Genomic DNA, 17,435 nt, shown 5'->3' with positions numbered 1-17,435 from the left:
AGACCTGCTGTTTAGGCTCACCCATATAGTGTGTGAGTGACAGAGAGTGTGTGTGTGTTCCACTGATGTATGGATGAGTGACCCATTGTAAGTAGTGTATTCAGCAGTGTAAGTCACCTTGGTGAATAAGGTGTGTGGGCTGATAATGTTACATAGAGGCTGGAGAAAAGTGTCTGCTAGATCAGTAAGGAAGTGAAGTTACATCCAATGTTGAGGACCCTTTGAAAGTTTTTGTTGTGAACCAAAGTAACTGAGTGGCAATGAATTGTTGAATTCCAGGTCAATCAAATAAATTCTTAATCCTGCACATTACAGTTACACATATTCCTATCCAGCTCAGAAAATGTGTCTAGTTGGTCTATTTACCCTTCTAAAATGGCATTTTGTGCACACTGTTTATTCCATAGAGCACAGCTTATGGTCATTCACACAATTCTATTCAGAAGTCAAAAATTTATGTTATTTTTTTGCCAGTAAAATCCAGCATGTTTTGGCATCACACATTGTGTCATGAAGCAACAATAATACAACTCAAAATGATGTCCTTTATTGCTTTAAATGTCATAGTGAGTGAAACCAATTCAAAATAATGAATGATTCTGAAGGTATTTTACTGGTAATATTGTCCTTCTCTCTGCAGGCAACCTGGGATGCAATCATGAAAATCATCAGTGTCCATAGGAGGACGTGAAACACGTGTCTTTGGGCAGCTGTCACCTTAATCGCTGTGACTGGAGACTTTAAAAAGGCAGATTACTCAGAAAGAGGTGATTTGAGAAGTGCTGGAAATTAAGTTTAGAATGCAGAATGTGCTAGAAGCTGAAAAGTACTTATAGATAATTCTGTGAAAACTCAAAATCCAGCTGCTGGCTTATTGTACTATATTAAGCCATTATTTATCTGATATCTTTGTTCAGTGTTTGCCAACAGCTGCATTTCTACTTAAGCAACAGCCATAGCTGACAATAGTTTAAGGCGTTATTAAAGTAAGTGTCAAAATGGCTAGCATGATAGTACAGCTCCTAGGGTTTTTCCTTGGCCTCTTGGGTTTTTTGGGGACCGCTGTTGCCACAATCATGCCCCAGTGGCGTCGCACGGGCTACATGGGCTCCAACATCATCACTTCCATGGCCTACATGAAGGGGCTATGGATGGAATGCGTGTGGAACAGTGCAGGTATCTACCAATGTGAGATCCACCGCTCTACGCTGGCGCTCCCCCAAGACATGCAGGCGGCGCGGGCGCTCATGACGCTGTCCTGCATCAGCTCCATCCTTGCCACCGCCCTCTCGTCTTTGGGCATGGAGTGCACCCGCTGTATCCACCGCTCCCCGGCCAAGTGCGCCCTGGCTGTCACAGGCGGGGGCTGCTTCCTCACGGCAGGCCTTCTCTGTCTGACCGCCGTCTCCTGGACCTCCAGTGAGGTCATCCGCAACTTCTCGAACCCAGTGATGCCCGATGGCATGAAGTACGAGATCGGGCAAGCCGTATACATCGGCTTCATCTCCTCAGCCTTCAGCATCACCGGCGGAGTGGTTCTTTGCCTGGCTTGTGGTCAAGCTGAAAAACGATTCCCATACCTCACAGAGTCAATTGATGCCTTTCAGCCCCCCGCACCCGAGTACCAGCCACCCGCTGTTGTGTGCAAGGACAACCACACCCCTTCACGCTGCTCAGCCTCTAGCAGCGGTTACAGACTCAGTGACTATGTGTGAACAGACCTGGCTGGATGTTATTACACGCATATAGGGACCTCTAATGGAAGTCATTTTACAGTATTGACCCTGCACTTGTGGTTCCTCTACATGGAACCTCCTCTGTTCTACTAATGCTCTCTTGAAACAGTTTTTTCCTCCATAACAATTAAATCATTAAAGATAATAAGCATATATACTGGCCTTTTTATTGCTGTGTTATCTGAATATTATTTATTGTTCATTTTATTTATGTCTTTAATCACAATTTTATTTTATATTACTTTTATTTTGGACCTCATGGGAATATAAAACACTGTCTTCCATAATTATAAAAGTAAATAACAGTAACATAGGCTGTAGTACAGTCATACAGTCATTGTATAACAATGTAAGCACTAAGCACTGTTCACTAAATTTTGTAAAGACACCATTTAATACACATTAATAATCTGTCTGGTTGCATTAATAATTCATAAATAATTTACAAATTAATTGTCCATACATATCTGTTTACTATTTCACATATATCTTATTTTGTCACTGTTTTGTCGACTCGAAGGACAAATCAATATTTAAAGTGTTTCCGCATAACAGAACAGTTTGTAACAACAGCTGCAAATTTTGTAATGGTGCCTCTGGCAAACAAAGATCAATGTCAACATTTATTGTTCTTTTCAATGCACAGTTATTAGCCTTATAATGGGTTGACCTTGAGAGAGGATATGGTTTATCTGATGCAGTTTGACTCAGCTGGAATAGCACATAATGGACTCAGGTGATACACATCTTGTTGGGCTTGAAAGAATATCTTAATCACCGTTTTAGGACACAGGATAAGAATTTTAAATCTTGTATATCTTTGCTGGCTGTGTATGATATGTCAAGAAAGCAGGTGCTGCAAATTGCACTCCCACCAACACAGTTCTTGTTTTGTCGTTCACTTTGGCAGGGAAAAGAATGATTTATTTAAACTTGAAATTATGTTGTCATTTGTGGCTGTGGACCCGGTATCCAAATATCCATACGTGATTCCTGACACGAATTCCGTGAATCATCGGTATATCAGATCTAAGAGGGTGTGTGGGACCCCTTGTCCTCAGCTGAGAGGTACATAAAGGACAAAAAAGATCCCTGCCCACACACTTTACATGACATCCCTAACATGTGAATAATCACTGCGTTCAGTCATGGTATTATATGAAGAAATGATTTTGCTGATATCTGGATTTTTTTTAATTTGCTGATAAACTCTTGCCTAGTGTTAGTGTGGTAGGTCAGTAGTAAATAAATTCAGTAAAGGTTGTGTGGTAAATTAACAATGCGGTGCAGTATCCTTCTGAGGGAACACTGCTCTCCGCTGCAGAAGCACGTCCTCTTGTGGTGGTGAGCATGCCTGATAATGTCAAATCTAGGTTATCTAAGCTGAGGTTCGACCAGGCAGTATGACTGTCACATTATTTTCATGATGCAATGCCACTAAAGCACAATTTTTCTCTCACAAAGTACAAACGTAACAGTAACCAAAGCTTTAAATGACACTCGTAAAATAACACCCAACCTGATCGTATATTTAAGGATCTTTTCATTCATCCATTTTCTCTTGTATTACAGATTGGTTTTGGGCCCTCAACATTTTATTGGCACAAGAAATTGTTATGATTCCTTTGTTTATTAAAATAATTAATCCTTCTTTGCACGGTATTTTATGATTAGTTATTCTCAAAGTTATATGCCTTGCATTCAAATATACTAAGAAGTTTGACAAAAAAAGCCAAATTTACAGTTAGCACAGTGGACAGAAAAGCCCATTCCTGGTGGTTATTGTGTACACTGCCATCGTAACAGAGCTAATACAAAGCATTGAAAGAGATCTTTCATATGAGAAAACATCATCCCTGAATAAAATTGAGTACAAGTGCATGAAATACACAATATCAGAAGGACAACCATGGCACATACAGATAACACTGTTATAGAAGCCTTATAATTAAACCTATTAAATAAAAAAATACAGGGACCACCAATACTTTATGGAATGGTCCAAGTTGCTCTTTAATGCTCCTTTTTCCATCCTTAATTTAGAGGAGCTCTTGAAGTTGAGGCTGACAGCTGCTTTCCTTAAGGCGTTTCTCCTCCAGCAGAGGGTTGCAGAGAACCACAAAGTGGCACTTCAGGGTCTGAAACACAGACAGCATCCTCAGACGAGCAAGCGCTCACAAGCGTTGCCCTCACACAGCCCACACAGCAAATGAACCGCATGAATAGCTTTTTCACCCAGAATTCTTTGCACTTGTGTTAAATTTTTTGAGGGACTGAATGTGATTTTTTTTTTTTTTTTACCTTTGCTTCTTCGGGTGATTGGAAGAGAACACAAGATTGCAGGTCAGAAGTTTTCCCCGTTCAGGCACTGAGTGCGACTCAGGTCCACATCCATCGTGTACAGAATGCCTTCATTGATCTAAACACAAGGGGCTGCTCACTGTCATGCTGGGATACACACCACTGACATTCTATAGCCTTTCAGTGTCCCAGAGGCATGTATGATCCCTCAAGCAATTAAAAGAAATATTGTAAACTTTGCACTCGTGAAATAGCATCTGCAATATTTTTTTTATATTTTTAGAATTTTTTCGGCTTTAAAAAGCATCACAAATTAGTGTAAAAGCTGAAGCTGAGTACTCACCTGAACTTCCACATCAAGGATGTGAGTGGGTTTGTAGATGTACTTGTCCCCGGAGCGGAGGTTGTAGTACACGGCAGCGAAGTCGGCCACCTCCCACACCACTTGGCTGTCAGGGCTGACCGGTTTGGGAACGGAGAGGGGACCTGCCCAGGTGGACAGGCAGACCATGGAGAGGCAGAGCAGGACCGCGGAAACACGCATCACGACTGACCGACTCACCGACTCACTGATTCCAGATGGCGCTGTCAGGAGAAACCTGTCCCCTCCTTTTATAGTATAAAACATGCAGACTCAGCGTGCTAAAGTTATTATTATCACCATGACCATACCTTGAACAAACTGTAATTCATAGATTGAATCTAATCTCACGTCTTTGCTCATGATTAATGTTATCACTTCTTGGTACAATTAAGAAGTCAGATTTTTTCTGATTTATTATCCCTTGTCCTTAATGAAAAAAATCAACTCCCCATATACTAAATGCAGAAAAGTCCATTATTTCCATTGTGTGTCCTGCATTATTCCTCTGTTGGACAATACAATTTGAACAGGGCAGCATTTAACATTTTATTAAATGACACCATGCCAACAATAAATAAGAAAATCTGATTTAAAAAATTTTCATGATATATAATAAATTTATTTTACTGAAAACAAACTGTTCTGTTATGTTGTGTTGTTGAGGTGGGGTTAAACTATTTAAATAAGTAAAAATGTATAAAATTACATACATACATACTGATGCAACATGAAATTATAAAGCCTCTGAGGCAGCCCAGAGCATGAGAAACCCTTTAGGAAGAATTGTATGAATTTTCAGTAATGGTCGTAAATCGTTTTCCTGGTTATCAATTCATTCTTTTAGGTAAATGAATAGTAGGTTGCGGGGTACATATTATTTATTTATTATTTATTTATTTATTAATATGTTGAGAGATTTTATTCAACAGTCATCTGGTTGCATGTCATGAGTTGAGAATGCATGTTCTCCCTCAGGCCACTGCTTTTTTATTATAGATTAAACATGAAAAATCTCACCTCTGAAGGTTTTTTTTTTTTTTTTTTTTTTGATTATGCAGACTTTTCAGATTATCAGTCCTACACAAGAGCCACATTTTAAAATAGAGCAAAGTCAAGTTCTTCACTGAATTTTGTGAACTTCACCACCCCTTATCTTTCCCATGTGCCCAACAGTAAATACAATATATCTATGAGCTATCAGCAAGTATTATGCAACTAACACACTTTTGAAGGCCTATGCTGAAAGCTGAGATCAAAAAGGTCAGGTGAAACTGAATAAAAAGAAAGGTTTAATTTAATATCTGGTTAAAAAACAACAATAAGATGTTAATTAGAATTCAGATTATTTACTTTTACTTTAAGGCTATTTTCCTCAAAATTCCACTATTTTGCAATGTACACATATACTGTACTGTACTGTATTTTACCACCAGGGTGCAACAGTACCCTGTGTTTATCTGCAAACCTTTGCCAGATAGTCTGAAAGCTGAAGGAGATGTTGGTCTGAAAGCAGAACCCTTTCAGGCTTTACAAAGTCACAGTGATACTATATACACTCCTTCCCAGCTGAGAAATATAATTTTGCAGCTTTCTTCTGGATGCCTTTTTGATACGCTTACTGAAAATGTCACTGGAGTTTTCCTTTTCTCCACTAATCACCACATCCCATTGTGTGAGGAGTAGAATAATAAGACATATTACAAAATTATTGAGATCAGAAATCCAGACGACTGTCAGAGCAGTAAATGTGTATTATTTAGTATCAGCATCAAGTTTAAGTTCTTGACTAGATCCATATTTGATGAGACTCTCAGTTAAGGAGGACAAATAGAAAAGTAATATACACAGGAATGTAGGAATGAACAGATGATCTACATTTACCAGGTCTAATAAACAGTGCAGCACTACCAAGCATCTGCAAATGTCATTAGTCTGTATGACTACTGGCTTCATTTCATACACACTGCAAAAAGCTCTGTGTCTGTGGTGTGCGAGCATGCATAGTGTTTTGGTTCTAATCCATCTTTTCTGCACTGCTTCGTTAAACCAGATTGATTATTTGAATAGAATTCGTATTTTATATAACAAAACACAAAGACTGCAGAATTTACACATTACATTTGTTATATCGTTTTAAGCAGGAATGCATTATGCGATGGGCCCTTGGCTGCAGTTTAGTTCCATTTAGTTTTTTTTTTTTTTTGCAAAAGGTCTATTATTTGTTTAATACATTTGGAATATTATTAGTAACAGCAGTGGCCCGTTACAAGTTCAGCACCAGAGAGAGAGAATGAAGAGGTGAGATGCTCTGTTCCACACTGGAGCGATGGAAACCAATAATATATGTATTTATATATTATTAAATATCATATAGATTATTATTAAATATATATATATTTATACCTGTTTTAAAGCGCTCTGTGTCACCGCGTGAGAAGAGCGCTCTATAAAAATAAACTGAAGTGAATATAGGTACGTACGTACACACATACACACTGTCTGAACCGCTTGGACGGGGTCGCGGGGAACCGGAGCCTAACCCGGCAACACAGGGCGAAAGGCTGGAAGGGGAGGGGACGCACCCAGGACGGCACGCCAGTCCGCCGCAAGGCACCCCAAGCGGGGCTCGAACCCCAGACCCACCGGAGAGCAGGACCCGGTCCCACCCGCTGCGCCACCGTGCCCCCCATATAATACACGTAGTGTTTAAAAAATAATAGTACTCGTATGACTTCTCATTGATATAAAGCCAAGGTGCGTTTTGAAGCACGGATTTTCCGCAGAAAGTGTCAGGTGCCAGTTTAGTCATTGCTGGTCGAGACGGGTATTTTAACTTCACGGAGCGCACAGCCCCCCGTCCTATAAATAAGAAAAAAAAAAAAAAAAAAAAAAAACAGTTACGTTCGTTCGCCTTGAACAAGAGCGTCCGCAATGCAGATTAATAACAACACTGTGGTAAAAGTCGTCCCTGGAGGTGACTGGAGGAATAAACCCCGAAGTGACGGAGCGCTGTGCGTCACGCACTTTTCAATTAAGCCAAACCAACGTGCTATTTTAGTCCAACCCCGTCCCCGACCCGGCGCGCGCGCCCCCTCCCCCAGGACCTTCGGAGACTTTGCTGCTGCTCGTGTGCACGAGCTGACATCCCGATTCATAAGTGGCCCCCATTCCCATCGCTCTGACGTTCGCGCTCCTCGGAGTTCTGACGAAAACCGGTCCCTTATAAAAGCGCGCGCGGCAACACGCGCCGCCCGATGATCCGCGCGCAATTACAGTATATGACCCAGAGAGGCTCTTCTCCAGCGCGCTTTTCTCTTATTTGGCTGGATTCACGGCTTCCTTCCCTTCTGGAAACCTTCACCTGGGGGTCTCGCACTGACCGAAAGGACATTTCCAAGGTAGGCGAAACATTTCCAACTCCATAAGTTTGGTTACGGACGTTGCGCTTCTTTTTTTCTGTTCTGATCCCTGGTTGCAAAAGCTTGAGAAAAAAAAAATCTTACCATACAAGCTGGTTTTATTTAACACGAGAAAAACCCCTGAGTGATTTAATGGAAATCAAACCAACCTTAGGCTTAAAACCTTAGTGGAAATCACTTAAGCGGGGTAAAAAATGATGGTGTCGGGGGTGTTAACGCTCAAATAAGTTACGCCCGTGTCACTTTGTATGTCACACCTTTCCAAACGCAGTGGAACGTGCATCTTCTACAGTTTCCTCAATGAAAATGGAATCGAGGGACCGCTGTTCGCATATACATATATATGATATGATATATATATATACATATATATACATACACATACTGTACATATACGAAAAATAAAGTGAAAAGACTTTTTTCCAATTCCAAAGTTCTCTTTCATTTAAAGCACCTAATAAAATAATAATAAAACGTTAATAACATCAGCTTTCACAATTATGCAACATTCATTTACAATCTCCCACATTGCCACATAAAAATAAGTTACACTTCATTATGACGGACCGTTTTTGTACGCAGTTGAGTTAATAATATTTAATCACTTGATACCAAGCAATGTTTGTAGCTGCCGGGAGTCAAGACAAGAGCAGTGTAGTTCGGAGACACACCGACTGCGCGGGACACACACTTAGTTACAGTGTAACGCGCTGCAATGCAAATAATAAATTCGGAAAAGTTTCTGCGTTGATTTTGCAAAAAAGATTCACCAGAAATCGAATGGAAACGAATAAAAGCACGGAGACATAAGTTAATGGACGTTCTTATATAACGATGCTCAACTTTCGAGTGCATTTAATCATTTTACATGTCGTGTGTGTGTGTGTGTGTGTGTGTGTGTGTGTGTGTGTACGCCTACCTGGCTCTTGCTCGCAGGCGCGTGCCCGATGACAACAGTGTCGCGCGCCGGCTCCAGCGCAGAGCGAAGCGACCTGTAGAAGATGGCCATCCACGTGGAGGGGCTCGTGGCGATCGTGATCTTCTACGTGCTCATCCTTGTCGTGGGGATCTGGGCCGCGTGGAAGAACAAGAAGTCGGGCGTGGCGGAGGGCGTGGACCGCAGCGAGACCATCATGGTGGGCGGGAGGGACATCGGGCTCTTCGTCGGGGGCTTCACGATGACCGGTGAGCGCGGCGGAGTCCAAGCTGCTGTCCGTCTTCACCTCGAGATCATGTCTTTCGGAGGCGCCCAAATAACGATGTACAAAAGACTTAAGTCTTCCGAGTCTCAGAAGACTTGACAACAAAAAGTGAAAAATCTTCCTTCCTGGTGTCCATCTAATATGATATATCTTATATATAAGTTTATGTAAGATAAGATTTTAAGTATAGCATCGTCAATAATAATAATAACAATAATAATAATAATAATAATAATAATAATAATAATAAGTCCTCTCTTTCAAATATTTCAGCTTGTTCTACATTAATTCAGTTCTCTACAGGAGACCAAAAAAGTTCACCCAAGCACTTTAATTATTATTGTTATAGCATTGATTTACATTTACATTTATTTATTTAGCAGGAGCTTTTCTCCAAAGCGACGTCCAATTAACTCTATATAGTGTAATTATTATTATCATTTTTATTATTATTATTAGTAGTAGTAGTAGTAGTGGTATTTTCACTGGTGCCACTGATCAGCCAAAGGGAGATTTTTTTTTCTTATAAAATTGAAGTATTACAACCCAAAGCTGTCCCAAATCAAAAGCCTTTAATGATACTGATATGTTTTATTTCCGAAACCCTCCAAGACACAGTGTAAAATTTTAAACGCAGAACATCTTTTAATTATCTATTGAAAAGTACTATATATGTACTTATATACTTATATATACATCCTTATGGCGATTCTGATTTCATGTCTAGTCAGCCTTCTTTATACCCAATAGGTTTAATCAAAGTAAATGTGGGTACAAAACCCGAGGTGATGAAGAAACCAGGGCACAGAACTCTACAGCGATGTCATACACACAGCAAAACCTTACAGTGAATAATTTAACAGCACAGATTAGATCTTTTGAAGTATGTTGCAGCTGTACCAACATCATTTTAGCTCTGTTTCATACAAAAATGTGTTTTTTACATTTTTGACACTTTAATGCATTGTTGCATCTGCTGCTAAACGACGTATGTGTTATTTTGGCTTTAATCCGTTAGTCTGAGTATATATTTAAGCGTTACTGAGAATATACCGTGCTGCTTGAACGTACAGTATGTGTTCCCTATAGGCATGGTCATTATTCCTGCATAAAATATTAAAATCTAAATCATAACATAAACTTATAAAATTAATAAATGATTACTATTTACACACCTGATTCTTCTCATGTACTTGGTTTAACCAATGGAACTTAGGCTTCACTTATTTTTGCACCTGCACTTCTTCTGTGTTTCTACTACACACACGTTCCTCTAAATCAACACCTGAGTTCATCACACACCTGTTATGTCAGATCAGAAATACTGGTTCTGAGTAAATAACCATTTCGTGGTAAAATTAGCAGACACAAGGGCTTGACATACTTTCAAGCAGCGCTGTGAATATAGCTTGTATTTTTTAAAACTTTAGTTTTTTTTTAATCAAATGTGTGTGATTTTACTCCTTCCAGCGACGTGGGTCGGGGGTGGCTACATCAACGGGACGGCAGAGTACGTTTACCTTCCCGGGTACGGCCTTGCCTGGGCTCAGGCCCCCTTCGGGTACGCACTCAGTTTGGTCTTAGGTAAGAACACATACAATATTTAATGTCATTTATACTCTCCCTTTAACCTTACTGATCTGGTATATTAATAATACCTTGCTTACCACCTGAAAATGACCTTTGTGCTCATGCATGAATGAAAATTTATTATAATGAGCTGATGGGAATAAAGTTAAGCAAAAGTAGCTTGGAACTGCTGTTGTAAATATGCTAATTGTAAAGTTTTACTATTTATATATCATTACTATTTATGTATTTTTATTGCTCAAATGGGTGGTGTATAGCGAACAATGAGTCCCAGTAACTGCATCGCCATGACTACACGACCTGAGAGATTTATGTGCTTTTGCAGTTTGGGTTAACAAATGTGATCCTTGCTGAGCAGTGTAAATCATAGTAGAAACCCCTTTCCCAGGTGGTCTGTTCTTCGCCAAGCCCATGCGCTCCAGAGGCTACGTCACCATGCTCGACCCCTTCCAGCAGCTCTACGGCAAAAGGATGGGGGGTCTTCTCTTCATCCCGGCGCTGATGGGAGAGATCTTCTGGTCCGGTGCCATTTTATCGGCTCTGGGTACGAAAAGTGGAGCGATGTCTTCATGGTTACTCTTCCAGCACTGCTAAGAAAAACTCTTCTGTTTGTAGATTGAATTTGATGTCGGTTAGAATTTTGCCATGTTATATCATTTACTCATCGTGCTACTTTTTTTTTGCTAGAGTTGTTCAGTTAACACGTTATTTGCTAGTGATCTGCCTTTTCACCTGGTCTCGACACTTCTGTCGTTGGCTTCTATGACAGGGGCCACCCTCAGCGTTATCATTGACATCAACATCAACATGTCAGTGATCATCTCGGCCCTCATTGCCATCTTCTACACGCTGGTCGGCGGACTCTACTCGGTGGCGTACACTGACGTCGTCCAGCTCTTCTGCATCTTCCTCGGACTGGTGAGTTCTGCCAGGATGCTTCATCTACCCCCCCGCGCACTCCAAACGTGGGAAGCTTCACAACAGACTTTGTTTTATGTAGTTTAGAGGAAAACGGTACAACACGTCACACATTTAACTATTTATCAGCTGTGCTTTTGCAGAATCCCATGAAGTTTAGTACCAGACTAAAGAGTACAACAGCACGTTCTCTACTGGCATCTTATTATACAAGATGTCATACACAATGACATGGTTTGATCATTTTATATTAGATCATTTCAAAGCTATGGAAGATGCAGACTTGTTGGTATTTGTTAAATTCAGTACCTTTGTGCTCTTGCTCCGTAATAAAAATTGTTCTGGATTATTCCTTTACAGTGGGTCAGCGTGCCTTTTGCTCTCTCAAACCCAGCGGTGTCCGACATCACTGTCACAGCCGTGAAGCAAGTCTATCAGGAACCCTGGGTGGGGAAAGTCATTTCGTCTGACTCATGGATGTGGATCGACAACTTCTGCCTGCTGGTAAATTTAGCAATTATGTGGTTCTTCCATACAGAGCCAGTTTTTCACAAAAATATTTTTAAAAATTTACTTTGAAGTTCAGTACGGCAATTATACAGCCCAAAATTTTATCCCGTAAATGCAATTTCTTAATTCTTCGGTCAGTTACTCCTGTTTTTGTCTTAGTATTTGCCAACGCTGACTGTTTTGAGAAATCGTTCTCATTTCCTGTTGTTATATACCCTATGTAATTAAAGTTTATTATAATTAAACAGCAATATTTTTTTTCTTTTCAATACATTTCTGTATACCTGTTACAAGGTCTTTCTGTACCTCCTCCGAGATGCACCTTCAAGACACACTGATTATACATTCTAGTGAATACAGAGGTGTATGTCAGTGCAATGCTGTGTTTCGTTTCCCTGTTCGGTGTCTCTATTTACAATGGCGTTTTTGTTTCTAGATGTTGGGGGGGATTCCCTGGCAGGTGTATTTTCAACGGGTTCTCTCTGCCTCTTCAGCTACCTACGCCCAAGTGCTCTCCTTCCTGGCCGCGTTCGGCTGCCTGGTCATGGCCGTGCCCTCGGTCCTGATAGGAGCCATAGGGGCCTCCACAGGTAATCGCACCCCTGGCGTTAGTCACAGCCTGGGATCGGGAAACATGCCTGGAGTCCCCCTTTTTGGTAGCGCAGCAACAGTTGTCACAATCAGCCAGCAATCATCTGGTATCTTCATTTTTTTGTCATTTTATTTTAAGGCTGAATTTGATTTTTTAGCACTCGCACAGAGGCCACAGTCCCCAGAAAAAACCTAAATAAGCTTTAATGCACTATATGATAACTATATAATACTGCTCTAATAACTTCTATAATGCTCTAATACCTATATAATGCTATGATTTTTTTTCTGTGTTTTTTTTTTTTTTCTGTTATATCACTGCTGCAAATCAAGACCCCTCTAAGACCCTTCTTATGCATTCATTAATGACAGGGCAGCATTAATAATTAAATTCCCGTTAATTAAAGGACAAACCTCCAGAGGGGCTGTGAGTTTGCGGACAGCTGTTGTTTCCCTTGGAGAATCGTGCAGGAACGGCGTTTCGAATCCGTGTCCCCGCCGCACCCTCGAAGCCCCCACCCCATCCTCACTCTCCCGTACCGGTTGGTCCCCGGACGGCACCGTGTTCATTTCCCATCTTAAAACCGCTGCAGACGCGGGGGAGTAAATAACAACAGATGGTTCCTGTCGTTCATTACTGAGGGGTATCCAAGTAACGACGTGAATCCCGTAAATATTACATCCGAATAAGATTAATTAACTCCGCTGATCTCGTCCCCCCCATCAAAGAAGTGGATCATCAGCAGCAGCAATCACGGTTTCAGGAGGAAATGATAAATAAAAAAAAACAATGACAAATCTGACAGGTTGACAAAAGATTTCATGGGTAGAAAAATCACCCTTCGGTTCATAACACCAGTCCATAGAGATGTTCGTAGAAGTGGAGAAATGACAGGATCAAAAATACGGGCTTCGACAGAACCATCCGGAACAGTTTGGTTTCATCCGTTGCTTGAGCAGACAGTAGGTTCATAAACTAGCGGTCGTGGTCGCCTCTGAGAACAAGGGGCAGACTGGGGAGACAGGCACACTGAGACAAATTAAGTGCCAAACTAATTGCTTAGTGGACTGCGCATTTGCCTGGTCACACGGAATTGGTTTAGAATAAATGGTCACTTGGGAGTTCTGAGTATGTTAAGGGCTGAATTTATGCTCTCTTATATTGCCACCTTATATTGATGGAGCTATACTAGGTCTGTGACTGTAGATGTGTTGGGTTACTCTCACACACACACACACACACACACACACACACACACACACACACACACACACACACACTGTCTGAAACTCCGCTGAGTAATTTTTACTACATGCATATTTGTGCATTTCAGTTACAGTAGTTACAGTGATGTGATTTTGGCAATTTTGTGGTTGGTCCATTTCAAAAACTACCATTTGCTATATTATTAGGCTATATTATGAATTCTGATTTTTTTGTCCTGGTGATCCATTTTAAAAAGTACCATTCCGCATATTAATAAGCTACATTATAAATTCAGATTTTTCTTTGTGTGTGTTTGGCTGTGGAAAAGAATGGTATATAATGATTTCTGAGTTTCTGGTTAAGATGAAGGAAAAATGTATGTAACGTAATTGCATTATATATAATGCATGTAATGTAATAAACAATGGAATTGCAAAAGCTTGTTACAGTGCCACAAAATGCAGCATCATGTCTAAGCAGTGTTAGAACTTGAAACAACCCATTCTGTGTTGTTTTTGAATACAGATTGGAACATGACCACCTATGGGCCAAAACCACCCAAGGAGAAGGACCAGTCAGACATGATTCTGCCCATCGTTCTGCAGCACCTGTGTCCCACCTACATCTCATTTTTCGGCCTGGGCGCAGTGTCTGCTGCGGTGATGTCATCCGCTGACTCGTCTATCCTCTCGGCCAGCTCCATGTTCGCACGAAACATTTACCAGCTGGCTTTCCGCCAGTCGGTGAGGCTTTACTCTACATGCTTTCCAGACATGCAGTTTACCGTGATCTCCATGGTTCTTGTTCAGACTGGAATTAGTTCTGAAGATTTGAGCAAGGAGACAAAGGCAGAAGTGCAGTATCTGTTCTTCTACCAGCTCCGTTTAAATTATTTCTCCTTACTAATGGGGTCTTAAACACAATTAAGAAACACCCGCACAATCCGTTCGTGTCTCATTAACGGCAAGTCTGACACAGCACGCCGAACCCTGACGTTACAGTAGCACACTCATGAGTTAGACTAAAATTGATCAAACACATCACATTAATTGGTCTTAAGTTGAAGCGCTGCTGAGCGCAGTTTCCCACTAGATGTCTGAGAATAAACTCACAACCTGCGTGCAAACATCGGTTCACGAAGTCACACAGAGCAAACGGTTCAACGGCGTTTGTCCGGGTTTGCCCATCAGGGTAAAAATAAAGTTTAAGAGATGCTGGAAATGGAATGCCAGAAGCGCCACTCACAAGTTGGATTTATTTCATTGTCATTAACGAATTAATTGAAAATTTATTGGAAAAACATCTGCAATCCTGATGAAAACTGAATTTTGAGTTATGGCTTTAGATATGATTTTGTGCGCTCATTGCTGTGTTTATGGCTCCACGGCAGGCATCTGACCGTGAGATCGTGTGGGTTATGAGGATCACCATCTTCGTATTCGGTGCCTTGGCAACGGCGATGGCTCTTCTGTCGGGAACGGTTTACGGCCTGTGGTACTTGAGTTCAGACCTGGTCTACGTCATCATCTTCCCCCAGCTGCTCAGCGTGCTCTTCGTCAAGGGCACCAACACCTATGGCTCCGTGGCTGGCTACATCTTCGGCCTGGTGCTCCGCATAGGTGGAGGGGAGCCATACCTCAAACTGCCTCCATTTATCTACTACCCTGGGTGGCACCAGCAGGAGAAGGTTCACCATCTGACTAACGAGGTCGAGTATGTCATCATGCAAAGGTTCCCGTTCAAGACCGTGTCCATGATCGCCTCCTTCCTGGGGAACGTGATGTTCTCCTACCTGGCCAAGTACCTATTTGAGAGCGGCACGCTTTCGCCCAAGTATGACTTCCTTGACGCCGTGCTCTCGAAGCACAGCAGGGAGATCATGGACAAAACCACTCTGGTAAACAACGACAACATCATCCTATCGGAGATGGCCCCGGTGAAGCCTCGCCACAGCATCACGCTGGCTGGAACGTTCACGAACAAGGAGGCTTTGAGCGATGGCGAAACGAGCCCCGATTCTTCCAACAATGAAATCGACTAGCGTCCCCTTGCCCACCCCCCCCAACCCCCGACTGGCTCGGACCAAGCCTTACAAGGGACACAGTGCAGACCCACGTCTTTTAACAGAGGCCGTGTTTCAGTGAATTACACCCGCTCTTTGATCTTCACCTTCCATTTCTGGATTTTACATTTCAGTCGCTGTTAGAACAAACATTGTGCGAAAGGAGAGAGCAGATTTCAAGCACGCGTCAGAGGATTCTCTGGAAAGCACAGAGGAGGATCGCCATGCGGGGAGGACAGTGCAATATCAAAGCAGAGGAACAAATAACCCATTCATTGTGTCTGGTGAAGTAATGTCCTGTGGGTATGTATGACATGCTTTCATTTTTTCAGTTTTAAGGGTCATGCTTAAAGAAGACAAATCAATAGAGCCATAAGTTTTTATGGAAGTTGATATTTTATTTTCTGAATTACTAAATGTTTCAACAGTTCTGTCTTATTCTGAAAAGTACATTTAAATGCATATCAATTTTTTAACTTCTTTTAGAGTCTGTTTTTCCTCACATGTAAGCAACATCTGTGGGTACATTAGCTATTCTAACAACAGATTTTTTTTTTTTTCATTAAGATTGCCAAATTTGTGCTTTTTGATCATTTGTTGTATGTGAATCAATGGTGTGTCAGCAATGCCAAGTTCGTTCTGTTCTGTCCTGCTGGTTTAATACATGGTAGAAACTTATAATAAGTGCAAAATTACAGAAAAGCTATACAATACTTGTATATGTTGAATCTTGGAAAGGGTAATATGGTATTAAAGCTGTATATGTATATATGTTAACCAAGCCTTTTAATGGAAAAATATGGACAGAAGTCGTCTATTCAATAATACGTGGATATGTGATGTGACCGTATTCATTTTGCTGTACATATCTTTATGAATATTAACAATAGAAATATCCAGACTGTCAGAATGAAAGGCATACCGCTTGAGGAATGATCGGCTTCTACGTCAGTTAGATTCTATCAGAGCAAAGCGTACAATAATTGTTCCAGGGATGATGTGTAATCAGATACTCAGAACTGCAACAGATTTATTAAATACAGTTTTAGGACCACGGAGAAGTGGGCCTTGTTCTGTGGGACGGATAACTGTTATGTCGGTATAAGAGTGCCAATAAATGTGCCAGGAAAATGCTTTGTTATTAAAGAGATATAAAATATGTGATGTACAGTATACGGTTAAAAGAGTCCCCTGCTCCTAAAGGGAAATTCAGTGGAGTTAATGCATAGTGGATTAAATATAATATCTATTTTTGAAAGTCACCTGTATGTTTTTTTTTTTCTCAACTTTGCCAAAATATATCATTGTGTTGTAACTGAAATATTGGTATATGGTACATTTAAAAATCGATTAATCGCCTTAACTGTGTTTGTCTGAGGACCTGGTCTGATACTATGCAAAGTGTTTAGTGAACTGTATCAGGCAACCTTGTTTAGACTTGAATGTGAATGTACAGTATCCTGAAGATTATATACATAGAATCAAAACAGAAGAGGGTCATAAGTGTTTTGTGTGATTCACAAAATTATTGGGAT

At 40.9% G+C, this 17,435-nt stretch overlaps 2 protein-coding genes across 3 annotated transcripts; both read left to right on the top strand.

Moving 5' to 3' along the window:
- Positions 1-850: 850 nt before the first annotated feature.
- Positions 851-1,851, top strand: LOC108929303 (claudin-14-like). The gene has a single exon (XM_018743710.2). The coding sequence runs from the start codon at positions 999-1,001 to the stop codon at positions 1,713-1,715; it is 717 nt and encodes a 238-aa protein (XP_018599226.1). The 5' UTR covers positions 851-998; the 3' UTR covers positions 1,716-1,851.
- Positions 1,852-7,723: 5,872 nt separating this feature from the next.
- On the top strand, positions 7,724-15,890 carry LOC108929190 (high-affinity choline transporter 1-like). 2 transcript variants are annotated; one of them, XM_018743557.2, is made up of 9 exons: positions 7,724-7,799; positions 8,757-9,005; positions 10,493-10,606; positions 11,001-11,156; positions 11,382-11,530; positions 11,891-12,034; positions 12,477-12,630; positions 14,364-14,581; positions 15,229-15,890. In XM_018743557.2, exons 2-9 carry the CDS (start codon positions 8,822-8,824, stop codon positions 15,877-15,879), a joined length of 1,770 nt encoding a protein of 589 aa, XP_018599073.2. In that variant the 5' UTR covers positions 7,724-7,799; positions 8,757-8,821; the 3' UTR covers positions 15,880-15,890. The 2 variants fall into 2 exon arrangements, with proteins under 2 accessions (XP_018599073.2, XP_029112801.1); XM_029256968.1 differs by lacking the exon at positions 7,724-7,799 and adding an exon at positions 8,715-8,729 and having other exon boundaries at positions 8,819-9,005.
- Positions 15,891-17,435: the final 1,545 nt, after the last annotated feature.

This window comes from Scleropages formosus, chromosome 12 (assembly GCF_900964775.1).
Source record: "Scleropages formosus chromosome 12, fSclFor1.1, whole genome shotgun sequence".
Classification (NCBI taxonomy): domain Eukaryota; kingdom Metazoa; phylum Chordata; class Actinopteri; order Osteoglossiformes; family Osteoglossidae; genus Scleropages; species Scleropages formosus.
Note: the sequence above shows the minus strand (reverse complement) of the source record. Positions and strands in the feature narration are given on the sequence as shown.

Coding starts and splice junctions, on each gene's coding strand:
- LOC108929190 (XM_018743557.2), top strand. CDS start 8,822: ATGGCCATCCACGTGGAGGGGCTCGTGGCGATCGTGATCTTCTACGTG. Junction 11,531..11,890: donor TCTGCATCTTCCTCGGACTG/GTGAGTTCTGCC, acceptor ATTCCTTTACAG/TGGGTCAGCGTGCCTTTTGC. Junction 14,582..15,228: donor AGCTGGCTTTCCGCCAGTCG/GTGAGGCTTTAC, acceptor GCTCCACGGCAG/GCATCTGACCGTGAGATCGT.
- LOC108929303 (XM_018743710.2), top strand. CDS start 999: ATGGCTAGCATGATAGTACAGCTCCTAGGGTTTTTCCTTGGCCTCTTG.